The sequence below is a fragment of the Terrapene carolina genome, unplaced genomic scaffold (genome assembly GCF_002925995.2).
Source record: "Terrapene carolina triunguis isolate 2854851 unplaced genomic scaffold, T_m_triunguis-2.0 Scaffold33723, whole genome shotgun sequence".
In the NCBI taxonomy this organism is placed as follows: Eukaryota; Metazoa; Chordata; order Testudines; family Emydidae; genus Terrapene; species Terrapene triunguis.
Window position 1 is genome coordinate 4,100,311 of NW_020698074.1, and position 13,114 is coordinate 4,113,424.

Sequence of the window (13,114 nt, forward strand, 5' to 3'; positions counted from 1 at the left end):
GGCTGTTTTTTTTTTTTTTTTTTTTTTTTCCCCATATAGATGTGTCACACAACTCAACAGCGTCTGGAGTAAAGGTGACATAACGGAATTCCCATTTTATTTTCTTACTGATTTCTCCTATTCTTGATTCCCCTCCTCCCCTCCCACACCAGTATTATTATTGGGGTTTAAATTTGATTGTCCATGTACTATTGAAATTATTTCCTACATGATTTCTTTTGCATGCTCTTCTATGGAAGTTTACAATGTCTGAAAAATACTTTTACAAGTTTGACAACTGATTGATCTTCAGTAGAACATCTTCTAACAGAAATTATATTTTCTCCCTTAATAACCTCCGCTCTCTTTACTGATAAATGAAGATTTGGCTAGAGCTCTCTCTCCCTCATTGTGACAAGTTAATTTAACTATTACATTTAACAATTTTTGTGGGATTTTTTTAATTGGCAATATTAGATTGTCACATTTATTATACTGTTGAAGATAGTACCCATAATGTCAGTGACTCTGTAAAGCAGAACCTCCATCTCACTCACTTTTTCAGTGATTGCTTGATTAGTCTGCACTACTGTTACTTTTGTAGAGTCTTGCATTTTAAGGGTCATCCTTTCTCTTTCATCGCAGACAAATTGATTTGTGCACTTGAATTGAAAACATCTCCTTCCCTCCACCCTCAAAACCATGTAGTAGGTGTAGATTTTCAACCGCCCAAAACAAGATGCTCTGTTCATTCTTTTACATTCTATTTTAACTGTAACCAGTCAGGAAGAAGACCTAGGTGTCACGGGACAGCTTAATGAAAATATCTGCTTGATGCATAGAAGTGATCAATAAAAAGTTAGGCTACATAAAGAATGGGCTAGAAAGTACTGACTATATTATAATGCCATTATATAACTAAATGCTATGTTTTCCCCCTTGAATGTACTCTGTTCAATTCTAGCCAACCCTTCTCTAGAAATACATACCAAAAATACAGAAGGGGCCCAAAGGTGGGCTATACATGATTAGCTGTATAGTGAGACTTCATGTGAAGAGCGATTGAGAAGATTAGGATTCTTAACTAGAAAGATGATGAATAGGGGATATGATTGAGGTATTCAGAATAATGAATGAGATACCGAGAGTGAATCAGAAGTTCCCATTTATCTCTTCTCACAGTACAAGAACAAAAGGACTTCAAATGGAATTGAAAAGCAACACTTTTAAAACTGATAAAAATAAATACTCTTAGCACACAACTAACCTGTGGAACTTATTGCACTAAGAGGTTACTGAAGGCAAGGTCTTAATAAGATTCAAAGTAGTACTTAGTTATAAATATAGATATAGTAGAACCTCAGACTTACAAACTGACCAGTCAACCACACACCTCATTTGGAACGGGAAGTACGCAATCAGGCAGCACCAGAGACCCCCCAAAAAAGGCAAATACAGTACGGTGCTGTACTAAACCGAAACGACTAAAAATAAAGGGAAAGCAGGTGTGACGTTGCACTCTATATGATTTCATGAAAATATGCTAATGAGCGTAAATATAATGTAGCTGGAATATGCTTCATGCAAAAGGTCTCTTGTAAGGTATCATTACAAAGCTTATAATCTACTGTGTGTGGTCATCCTATTTGTATAACTGTATCACTCTTGTATCTGAAACTAGAAATATGAAATATAACTCTAAGGTCCTATTGTAGTTATGCAAAGTGTGGGCTATTAATGGTGGTTTGGAATCCTGATGGCTCCCATTAACCAGGACAATTGACTGTAGATGGCTCTGTTTTATTTGTGAGTCTTCCTGTATATGTGTGTGCTGGCAAGTGGGTAATGAAGTCTTACAGTGGCGTGTGATCATGTCACCTGAACTGGAATCCATTTTTAACCTGGTGCTTTTCCATTTAGAGGGGGGTGTGGGGACCCAGAGAGAGACAAAAGATTCCTGCCTTGTGCCAAAGATATATAAGTGGGTGGAACAGAACAAAGGGGCGGCCATCATGAGAAATTCCCTAGCTACCACCTGAGCTGGAACAAGGGCTGTACTAGGGGAAAGGATTGTGCCCAGACTAGGAAGGCGTCCAGTCTGTGAAAGAAACTTATTGAAACATCTCTGAGGGTGAGATTTTATCTGTATTCAGTTTTATTACAAACATTACTGTACTAGGCTTAGACTTGGTGTTTTATTTTATTTTGCTTGGTAATTCACTTTGTTCTGTCTGTTACTACTTGGAACCACTTAAATCCTACTTTCTGTATTTAATAAAATCACTTTTTACTTATTAATTAACCCAGAGTATGTATTAATACCTGGGGGGGGCAAACAGCTGTGCATACCTCTCTATCAGTGTTATAGAGGGCAAACAATTTATGAGTTTACCCTGTATAAGCTTTATACAGGGTACAACGGATTTATTTGGGGTTTGGACCGCATTGGGAGTTGGGCATCTGAGTGTTAAAGACAGGAACACTTCTTAAGCTGCTTTCAGTTAAATCTGCAGCTTTGGGGCATGTGGTTCAGACCCTGGGTCTGTGTTGGAGCAGACTGGCGTGTCTGGCTCAACAAGACAGGGTGCTGGAGTCCCAAGTTGGCAGGGAAAGCAGGGGCAGAAGTAGTCTTGGCACATCAGTTGGCAGCCCCCTGGGGGTTTCTGTGATCCAACCCGTCACAGCAGGATTTTTTTTTCTGCATAGTAAAGGTTCAAAGCTGTATTAAATCAATGTTCAGTTGTAAACTTTTGAAAGAAGAACATTTTGTTCAGAGTTACGAACAACCCCCATTCCCGTAACTCTGAGGTTTTACTGTAGTGAAATCATCCACAAGTAGATGGTATAAAGGATGTAGACCCTCATGCAGGTTGTCCACAATGGAATTTCTTGCACCTTAAACTGAAGCACTTGGTTCTAGCCTCCAGTGGAGACAGAATTCCAGTCTTGAGGCACCACTAGACTGATCTGGTGTGGCAGTTTCTATGTATTTCTGTTTTTGGTAACATGGTCTTTTTTTTTTTTCTTCAGGTTGAATTCTCCTATCCTCCCCTCATCCCAGGAGAAGGACATGACAGCCACAGTTTACCAGAAGAATGGAAATACTTGCCTTTCCTTGCCTTGCCAGATGGAGCTCACAACTATCAAGAAGGTAAGAAAGCAAACATGAGGTTACAGCATCTGAGTGAGGATCAGTGGCAGTAGCTGAAGACTGGGTCCTCCTGTGTGCTTCTACTAGGGGGGAAAGAATCCTGACACTTGAACTATTAATTAACCAGGCTTCTGACTACTTGCATTCTATTAATCTTTATTTTGCAGTTTAGTCCACAACTGCAGAAATGGATTTTACAGAAATGGAATCTGTAAAAAGAAGCAACTTAAAATACTTGGGCTTTTAAACTGAACCCTGATCATGAGAATGCAGCAGCAGGAAATCTTCACTCAATACAGGGGGTTCCTTTAAAGGGTACAACCTCACTTGCCTATGGTTATAAAATAAAATAAAATAACCCACACTCCCCAAAACCTTCATTAAGGAAATCTGATCCTGTAAATATTTTTGGAGGTGGGAGAAAAAGTATTCAAAAGTGTGTAAACAAAGCAATCTGTTTTTGCTTAAATAGATCTGTGGTTCTCAAAATGTGTTCTACAGATCCTTATTGACAGTCTGCAGAAATCATATAGTGAGAACCAACCAATGAGAAGGGCAGGAGGACTTGCTATGAAGAGTAGTGACCTTCAGAATGAAAAGGTGGGAGAATAATTTTGCCATATTTAGGACTTAGCCAAGGCATAGCAGGCTATAGGTATCTATATCTATAGATAGTTTTGCTCTGTCTATAGATGGAAAAATGAAATATTTTATTTAAAAATTTTCTCTTAATCTTGCTTTATGCTTCCTCCTCAAGAAGACCAGCTTTCTGAGAAACCAAGGATCAGTTTACACAAGTCCTATTGTCTGGGACTTTCAGTTTCAAATTCTGAATCAGTATCAAAATAGCACTATAGGCGCTGGAGAAAAAGGGATCACTTTAAAATGAACACTTGAAAATGTTTTACTTTTACAAGTAATGCCAAAGGGTCCTATAACTGAAAGATTAGAGAGAAAATATTTTTTTTCATTCCAGATTTTTTTCTTTGTGCATTTGTGACAGTACTTTTTATGTACTGTGGTGCCACGTACAGTCAATTTGTCTGTTTCTTCTTTGAGTTCTTGTTCATGTCCATTCCAATCAGGTGTGCGTGCGCCACGTGCATGACAGCCAGAAGATTTTTTCCCCAGCAGTATCCATAGGGTCGGCCTGGGCGCCCCCTGGAGTTGCGCCTTCATGGCACCCAATATAGGCCCTGCTGACCGGATCCCCCCTCAGTTCCTTCATACCACCGGTGACAGCTAGCTGGAACTTCCCTCACTCTTGCTATTGCAAGTGCCTTTAGCAGTATCCCATTGTCTGTTGCGGGGGAGGGATAGCTCAGTGGTTTGAGCATTGGCCTGCTAAACCCGGGGCTGTGAGTTCAATCCTTGAGGGGGCCATTTAGGGATCTGGGGCAAAATCAGTGCTTGGTCCTGCTAGTGAAGGCAGGGGACTGGACTCAATGACCTTTCAAGGTCCCTTCCAGCTCTATGAGATAGGTATATCTCCATATATTTTATTATTATTATATAGTTAGATTATTTGTTAGTAGTGTTAGTAGTTTCTCTAAGTTTCCGTCTCTCCCCCCCGTTTCGTTCCCCAACACTGGGGCATGCCTTGGTCGCCGGGGTTCAAATTGTGTGAAGTCTGTGGGAAAGTGATGCCAAAGAGTGACCCGCACACTTCTTGTTTGAAGTGCCTTGGCGAGAGTCGCCCAAATGACAAGTGCCGCATTTGCAAGGGGTTTCGGCCGCGGACCCTTAAGGATTGCAAGCAGAGACTCAGAATTCTCCTCATGGAGGCAGCACTCCGTCTGCAGTCCAACCCTGATCGGCGGAGCCCATGCCGAGCGCTGCCTCCTCTTTGCGCAGTACACTGGTGCCGATGGCGCGCAAGCTTGCACCAAGAAAGATGGCTAAGAACTCCCGGCACCGACACGGCGCCAAACATAAGACTTCTGGCAGGCGCTGATCTTCGTTCCCGGTGCCCCAGAAGAAAAAGAAGCAGGAGAGGGGACGCTCTCCCCCTCCTAAGCCTAAGGAGCCAGTGGCAGGGAGGCCTCAGCCCATCCAGCCTGCTTCGGGCCTGGTGCCTCCTAGGGGCTTGTCAACTCCTGCCCTGCAAGAGGTCCAATCGAGTCCAGCCCATTACCATTCTCCAGACTGTCATGGCCGGGACATTGAATTCCCCTCCACTACGGAGACTTCTGAGGCAGTGCAGGACCTTATTTGCCTAGGCCCATCCTAGACCTGCGAGAGCTCAACAAGTTCATGAAGAAGCTTAAGTTCCGCATGGTCTCTTTGGCCTCCATCAGCCCTTCATTGGATCCAGGAGACTGGTATGCCACCCTTAACTTGAAGGACGCGTAATTTCACATAGCAATAATTCTGTCCCACAGAAAATACCTCAGGTTTGTGTTGAACAACACCCACTACCAGTTCACAGTCCTTCCATTCGGCCTGTCAGCGGCACCTCAAGTGATCACCAAATGCATGGCAGTCGTGGCTGCATTCCTGCGCAGGTGGCACGTACAGGTGTTCCAGTACCTCGATGACTGGCTCATCAGGGGCAGCTCCAGGTCTCAAGGGGAGGCACAAGTCGACTTCATAAGAATGACGTTCGACAAACTGGGCCTCCTTCTGAACTAGGGGAAATCAAAGTTGTCCCTGGTTCAGAGGACAGAGTTTATAGGGGCAGTACTGGACTTGACACAAGCCAGGGCATACCTCCCAAAAGTAAGGCTTCCGTCCCTCGGCAACATCGTATGAGGTCTCAGGCAGTTCCCCACCACCACAGGAAGGAATTGCCTGAAACTCCTGGGACACATGATGGCTTGTATTTACGTAGTATAGCATGCCAGACTCAGACTTCGACCTCTTCAGTCGTGGCTAGCGTTAGTGTATCGGCCAGTCTGGGACAGCTTGGATCATAACCCTGCCTCGCCTGGTACTCGACTCCCTCCTGTGGTGGCTTGACCAATAGGTAGTATGTGCAGGGGTCCCCTTCACCAGCCCCTAGCCATCCCTCTCGCTAGTGATGGATGCGTCAGCCTTGGGCTGGGGAGCACATCTGGAAGACCTCAGGCCACAAGGTCTCTGGTCTCAGGCAGAACTCGCTCTCCACATCAATGTCAGAGAGCTGAGAGTGGTGCGCCTCACATGACAGACTTTCTGAGCCTACTTGACAGGGAGATGTATATCAGCTATGACAGACTACACCACGGCGATATTTTATATCAACAAACGGTGGGGTGCTTGCTTCTCTACCCTGTGCTGTGGGACTTCTGTGTAGACCATTCAATACATCTGCAAGCATCGTACCTCCCTGGAATACAGAATAAGTTGGCGGACTATCTCAGCAGGTCGTTCCATGGCCACAAATGTTCCCTTTGCCCAGACGTTGCAAACGCAATCTTCCATTAGTGGGGTTTTCCCCAGATAGACCTGTTCGCCACGTGACGCAACAGGAAGTGCCAGCAGTTTTTCTCCCTCCTGAATCACAGCCCGGGCTCCATTGCGGTCGCGTTTCGCCTCCCCATGGGGAGGCTATCTTCTCTACATGTTTCCACCTATCCCTTTCATTCACAAGGTGCTCCTCAAGATATGGAGGGAACAAGCTTCGGTGATATTGATAGCCCCAGCCTGGCCTCGCCAGCACTGGTACACATCACTCCTGGAAATGTCCGTGAAAGCTCCAGTCACCTTGCCACTCTTCCCAGACTTACTAACTCAGGATCACGGACGGCTTCAGTACCCAAACTTCGAGTCGCTGCACCTCATGGAAGCTCCATGGCTGAACCCGACGGCGCTCTCTTGCTCGGACCCGGTTAGACAAGTCCTCCTTGGCAGTAGAAAGCCCTCCACCAGGGCTACCTACCTTGCTGCGCTGACCAGATTGAAAATCTCTTCCACTTGGCATCATTCAGCCCCGACACTCATCTCTGTGCCACTTATATTAGACTATTTTCTCCATCTCAAGCATTAGGGGCTGTCCATGTCATTAATAAGGGTTCACTTGGCCGCCATCTCTGCCTTCCATCCAGGCTCAGAGGGCTGGTCAGTCTTCGCCAGCCCTATGGTCAACCGTTTCCTCAAAGGTCTCGACAGGTTATATACGGAAGTCAGGCAGCTGGTCCCAGCCTGGGACCTCAACCTGGTCGTTTCCAGACTGACGGCACCGCCTTTTGAACTGCTAGCGGCGTGCTCCCTGCTCTACCTCTCGTACAAGGTGGTATTTCTGGTGGCAATAACCTCAGCCAGGAGGGTGTTTGAGCTCAAGGCCCTAACATCAGAGCCTCCTTACACCATGTTCTATAAGGACAAGGTTCAGCTCAGGCCACAGCTTTCCTCCTGAAGGTTATCTCCCAGTTTCACATCAACCAGGACATCTTCCTCCAGTGTTCTGTCCTAAGCCGCACTCGAGCGGCAGGGAGCAGAGGCTTCACTCTTTGGATGTCCACAGAGCACTTGCCTTTTATAACGAAAGAACATAACCATTCCGGAAGCCCATTCAACTGTTTGTGACTGTGGCGGACAGAAGGGTCTTCCAATCTCTTCCCAACAAATTTCATTGTGGATCACGTCCTGCATTCGACAGTGCTACAACCTGGCATGGGTGCCAGCCCCTCCAATCACTGCACACTCCACCAGGGCACAGGCTTCTTCAGCAGCATTCCTGGCTCAGGTTCCTACCAGGAAATATGCAGGGCAGCAACGTGGTCCTCCATACACACTTTCGCCGCACATTATGCGATTACCCAGCAGACCAGAGACGACGCAGCCTTTGGTAGAGCGGTACTCCAATAGGTGGACAACTCTGACCCTGCCTCCTGAACTTAGGCTTGTGATTCACCTGATTGGAATTGACATGAACAAGCACTTGAAGAAGAAAAACGGTTAGTCACTTTCTCGTAACTGTTCTTTGAGATGTGTTGTTCATGTCCATTCCAATACCCTCCCTCCTACCCCTCTGTCGGAGTACCCATCAAGAAGGAACTGAGGTGGGGTTGGGTCGGCAAGGCCCTATATTGGGTGCCATGAAGTTGCAACTCCAGGGGGCACCCAGGCCAACCCTACAGATACTGCTAGGGGGAAAATCTTCCAGCTGTTGTGCACACAGTGCGCGCACACCTGATTGGAATGGACATGAACAACAGATCTTGAAGAACAAAACTTACGAGAAGGTGAGAAACCATTTTTTCTCTGCACAGCAACAGGGGAGAAGAAAACTTTTAAAAAGAAGAAATTGTAAAATCACAAAAATACCCTGATACTACTTTTAATTAGGGTTTTGTTATGTTTCTAATTCAAATTGCATCTGACCCTCTAAATTTTAGAGGTATTTCATCTGGAATTGGTAGCAAAAGTATAGGAGTTGTATCAAAAGAATTGATCTTTGCATCAGTAAAAGGCCACTCCTTGACTCTGTGTTGGGTCCTGACTTGGGTTCATTTCTGTATAATTAAATATCAAATGATCTACTGAGTGCATTCTAAAGCAGGAAGTAGGACCAGGTGAGTGAAGTTGTTTCTACATTGGCTCAGTGCCACAGCCCTATGCATGAAAGCTAAATAGTTGACTTTCTGTCATTTCATTACCACAGCAACAGGTCATTAGTGCATATTTTGAAGTAAGAGAGATTGCTTCAAAGCTAGCATAGCAACAAAGCAACTAAACCTGTTAGGTGTATATCCTTGGGTTTTTATGGCCAGAAACACACTAAAGATTTAAGTTGGAATTACCAAATGTATTTCAAAATAAGATTACCGTAAATTTACTATAACATATTGGGCCTGGTTTTCCTGTGCAGGTTATGAGTAATTCACAGTGTAGGAGTTACTAGTGTCCAGTGAAATGGGGAATTAGGCTACTTGTTTATTGGCTTGGAGAGACATTTATTAAAAATTCTACTAAACCCCTAGCCAATCTCTTTAGAATGCAGTGAAATCTGTAAAAAGGACTGACCGTTTTTAGTACCTAACTCCTTTCCTCAAGAGACTACTCCATATTTTTAAGTACAGTTCTGTTTCATTTCATTATTATAAAGTCAGTAACCAATTTTAGTCACTCTCAAGACAGGGTTCACTTCATAGTGAAATGTTGTGAACTGCAAAACAGAATTCTTCTAACGAGTGCTTTGCCTTTGCTGTATCTATAAATTAGCAATTAACAGTTAGTGGCAGTAATATATCTATCTGTTTGCATAATTATTAAACACTGTCTAGCTTTGAAGTAAACCCTGCAGCTTTAATGAAAAGCTCTTTTTTTAGTACCCTTTGTCATGTCATAGCATAAATATTGCTTATTTGGCACCTTTGCACAGAGCGAAAGTGAGTTGTTTACTAGTTACTGGAACAGTTTAGTCAGATTTAGACACAAAGACTTCAGCGCTACTTACAAAAGGGTAGAACTGGTAGAAAGTGCAATTTCTTCAGTAAGGCTTTTGTAAATGAGAGTAATGTTGAAAAAGATGACTACAGAGCTGAAAATACAAAATGTTGATGTATCGTTCTATTGGTGGCTGATGAAGCTTTTTCTCTCCTTTCTTAGATACTGTGTTTTTCCACTTGCCCCCAAGATGTGGAGATCGAACCACAATATATGGTGTCTCTTGCTATAGGCAGATTGAAGCCAAGGTAATTTATAGTTGCAAAGATGCAAGAATAAAATTGTAGGTTTGATACAGAAATGAATGGGTGAAATTCTATGACCTGCATTATACAAGAGATCAACCCTATCTGATCAGAATGGTCTCTCTGGCCTTAAAACCTATGAATCTGCAGAGTAGGCACCTTTAGAGCTGAAGAAGTCTCTTTTCTTTCATGACCAGGAACATTGTGGTTCATGTCAGTCTCCTTACACGTCCCATTATATGTTTTGGTTACAGTGAATCTACCAGGCAAGAGCTCCCAGAAGCTGAAGTAGGCTGGAAGAATCTGTCAGGCTAGCTAAGAATTTATATTGCCAGGGAAGTGGAACTCCTTGCTGAAAGCAGATTTAAATTATTCCAGTAACAGCCCTTAGAAGATCTTTGGGTACCTCTATTGTCTATTGCACAGACACACAAATTCTTCCTTCATGTATCTCCTTTATTTCCAGAAAAGATATTGGTCTCCTTTGAAAAAAGTAAATTTTCAAGGTGGATCAAAATTCTCTTTTGCACTGGTTTTCCATTAAATGTAGTTCTCTATTGTCCAGACCAGTTACATTTTCAGGGAAGTATTTTGGGGCTATAAGGGCAGAAAGGGGGTTGTAGTGTGTATTGTCCCACTCTTTGAGGAAATTGTCTTGTACTTGATCTGATATATTATATTGTGCCAAGATTTTAAGATGTGATGGGCACAATGCACAATGTTTGTAGTTATAATTACTCTCTAATGTTATTACACACTTATTTTAAAATATGTTTAATAACCTTTCCAATGACATGCAACAACCTTGAATGTCTAATAGTTTTTAGAAGGAGTTCCGGATAACTTTTATGTTCAGAAGTCTTAAATGACATGCTGTGTACTTTATTTATATTGTCCCCCAATCACATTTGGATTACTTTTAAAGTCTGTTTATTAATTCTTGTTTGAATCAACTTTACAATATTAAATGCATAATTGCAATTCTATTATTATTATTTTTGTATTGACTCTGGTTTATTCAGCATTTGTGCAATAGGCAATTATTGTGGTATCCTGTGGTTAAAGTCTCTCTGTATTTAACTGTATAGTTGTTTTAACTTAGTTTTATTATACTGCTGATTACAGTTTCTGCTGTTTACTAACCATTAAGAGGGTAAATAGATTTTAAATTGAACTGTTTTGGAACAAGTGGAATATAAAGCAATATGTGTTTTATGTAGCAACAACTTCAGCATTCTGCCCAATCTGGCTTTTTGATAGATATGTGGGCTGTAATCCACATTCTTGTTGTTTTGTACAATATAAGAGAATCATTTGGCTATATGGTTTCTGCCTCTACCCTTTGTAGCCCTGCTGATAAATGTTAGAACTATTTGTTCTAGCTGAGAGAGCAGCTGACTCCACAGGTGTTGCCACTTCCACTTACATCTGGCTAGAAGAAAATGCCCAAGCATGAAACACACTTTCCAGACCAAAGCTTTTCAACTGGTTCCTTTGTATAGGTATTGTGTCAGAGAAGGAGGAGGGAGAGGTTGTGGCCTTTTGCTTGTCAAATCACCCTGAGCTAAACATACCTGTTTCTTCCCCATCCCATTGCCTTCTATTTATGCTGGTGCCTTTTAAACAGTCTTCAGTACCAAAGACTGTGCATGTCATCTCAGTAATACTCTGCAAACTAGGCAAATGTGGTCTAGATAAAATTACTATAAAGTTATTGCATAATTGGTTGAAAACTTATACTCAGAGTAGTTTTCAATGGTTCACTGTCAAACTGAGAGGGCAGATCTAGTGGAGCTCCATAGGGATCTGTCATGAGTCCAGTACTATTTAATATTTTCATTAATGACTTGGATATTGGAATGGAGACTCTGCTTATAAAATTTTCAGATGACACCAAGCTGGAAGGGGTGCAAGCACTTTGAGGACAGGATTAGAATTCAAAATGACTTTGATAAATTGAAGAATTGGTCTGAAATCACCAAGATAAAATTCAATAAAGGCAAATGCAAAGTATACATTTAGAAAGGAAAAATCAAACGCACAACTATAAAATGGAGAATAAACTGGCTAGGAACTACTATCCCAGTAAAGAATCTGGGGTTATAGTGGATCACAAATAGAATATGTGACAACATTGTGATGCAGTTGTGAAAAAAGGCAAATGTCATTCTGGGGTGTATTAATAGGAGTGTCATATGTAAGACATAGGAGATAATTGTTCCAATCTGCTCTGCACTGGCAAGGCCAGGGCTGGAGTATTGTGTCCAGTTTTGGGCACCACGTGCTAGGAAACATGTGGACAAATTGGAGAGAGTCCAGAAGAGAGCAACAAAAAATGATAAAAAGATTTAAAAAACCTTACATGTATAAAGATTAAAACAACCTGTGTGTGTTTAATCTTGAGAAAAGAAGACTGAGGGGGACGGTCTGATAACCGTCATCAAATATGTTAAGAGCTGTTACAGTGATCAATTGTCTCCCTGTCCATTAGAGGTAGGACAAGAAGTAATAGGCTTAATCTGCAGCAAGGGAGATTTAGGTTAGATTTTAGAAAAAAACTTTCTAATTCTAAGGGTTACCAAAGGAGGCTGTGGAATGCCCATCTTTGGAGGATTTTAAGAACAAGTTTGACAAACACCTGTCAGAGGTTGTCTAGGTATATGTAGTCCTGCCTCAGCATGGGGGAGTGCAGGTGGACTAGATGGCTTCTTGAGGTCCCTTTCAGCTTAACATTTCTATGATTCTATTTGCAACTACTGTCTGAGCAGTGAGTTAAGAACACAACTGTGACCAATTGTTCTGATTATTTGTAGTGTTGTAAAGCATATTGCCTTAAGGTCTGATACTGCACCATTGAAGTCAATTGAAGTTTCAGTGACAGCAACATGGGGGGGCCATAGACAACAATGAGTTAGGCCGAGTGGTGTGCTGTCTATGTATGCAGCACATGCATTGCATGCCTCAGAATTCACAAAAAATGTTTTATTCTACAAGCATATGAAAGCCTTGCATGTAATTAATCTGTTCATGTCGGCCGTTGTCTTGTTTTGCTGGCAAGGCGTGCAGTCTCCAAGTTACATCACATTGCCTAGGCAACATTACTGCAGGCAGATGACTTCCTGACCAGCTGTGCACTGGAAAAAGTAGCTCAGGCATGAAAGTGTAGAATTGAGTCGTCTGTGATTGAACAGAGCTAGCAATGTCAACTCCTCATCAGGATGGAAAGTTTCGTGCCAAATTTGTTCACTAATTCATTTAGTGCAAGAGACTATAACAGAAACAGACATTATAAATAATGGAAGCCCAAACCAAAATTGCAATTAGTGATCTGAAACTGTGGGCTGGTCTACACTGGGGGGGGGGGGGGGGG

At 42.5% G+C, this 13,114-nt stretch overlaps 1 protein-coding gene across 1 annotated transcript in view; it reads left to right on the top strand.

Annotated features, from left to right (window-relative positions):
• The window catches only part of LOC113409526 (late secretory pathway protein AVL9 homolog), a 67,873-nt gene that overhangs the window by 21,402 nt on the left and 33,357 nt on the right, over positions 1-13,114 (top strand). The window contains 2 exon segments of the mRNA XM_026663548.1: positions 3,010-3,130; positions 9,662-9,747. Coding sequence (XP_026519333.1) covers positions 3,010-3,130; positions 9,662-9,747 — 207 coding nt within the window.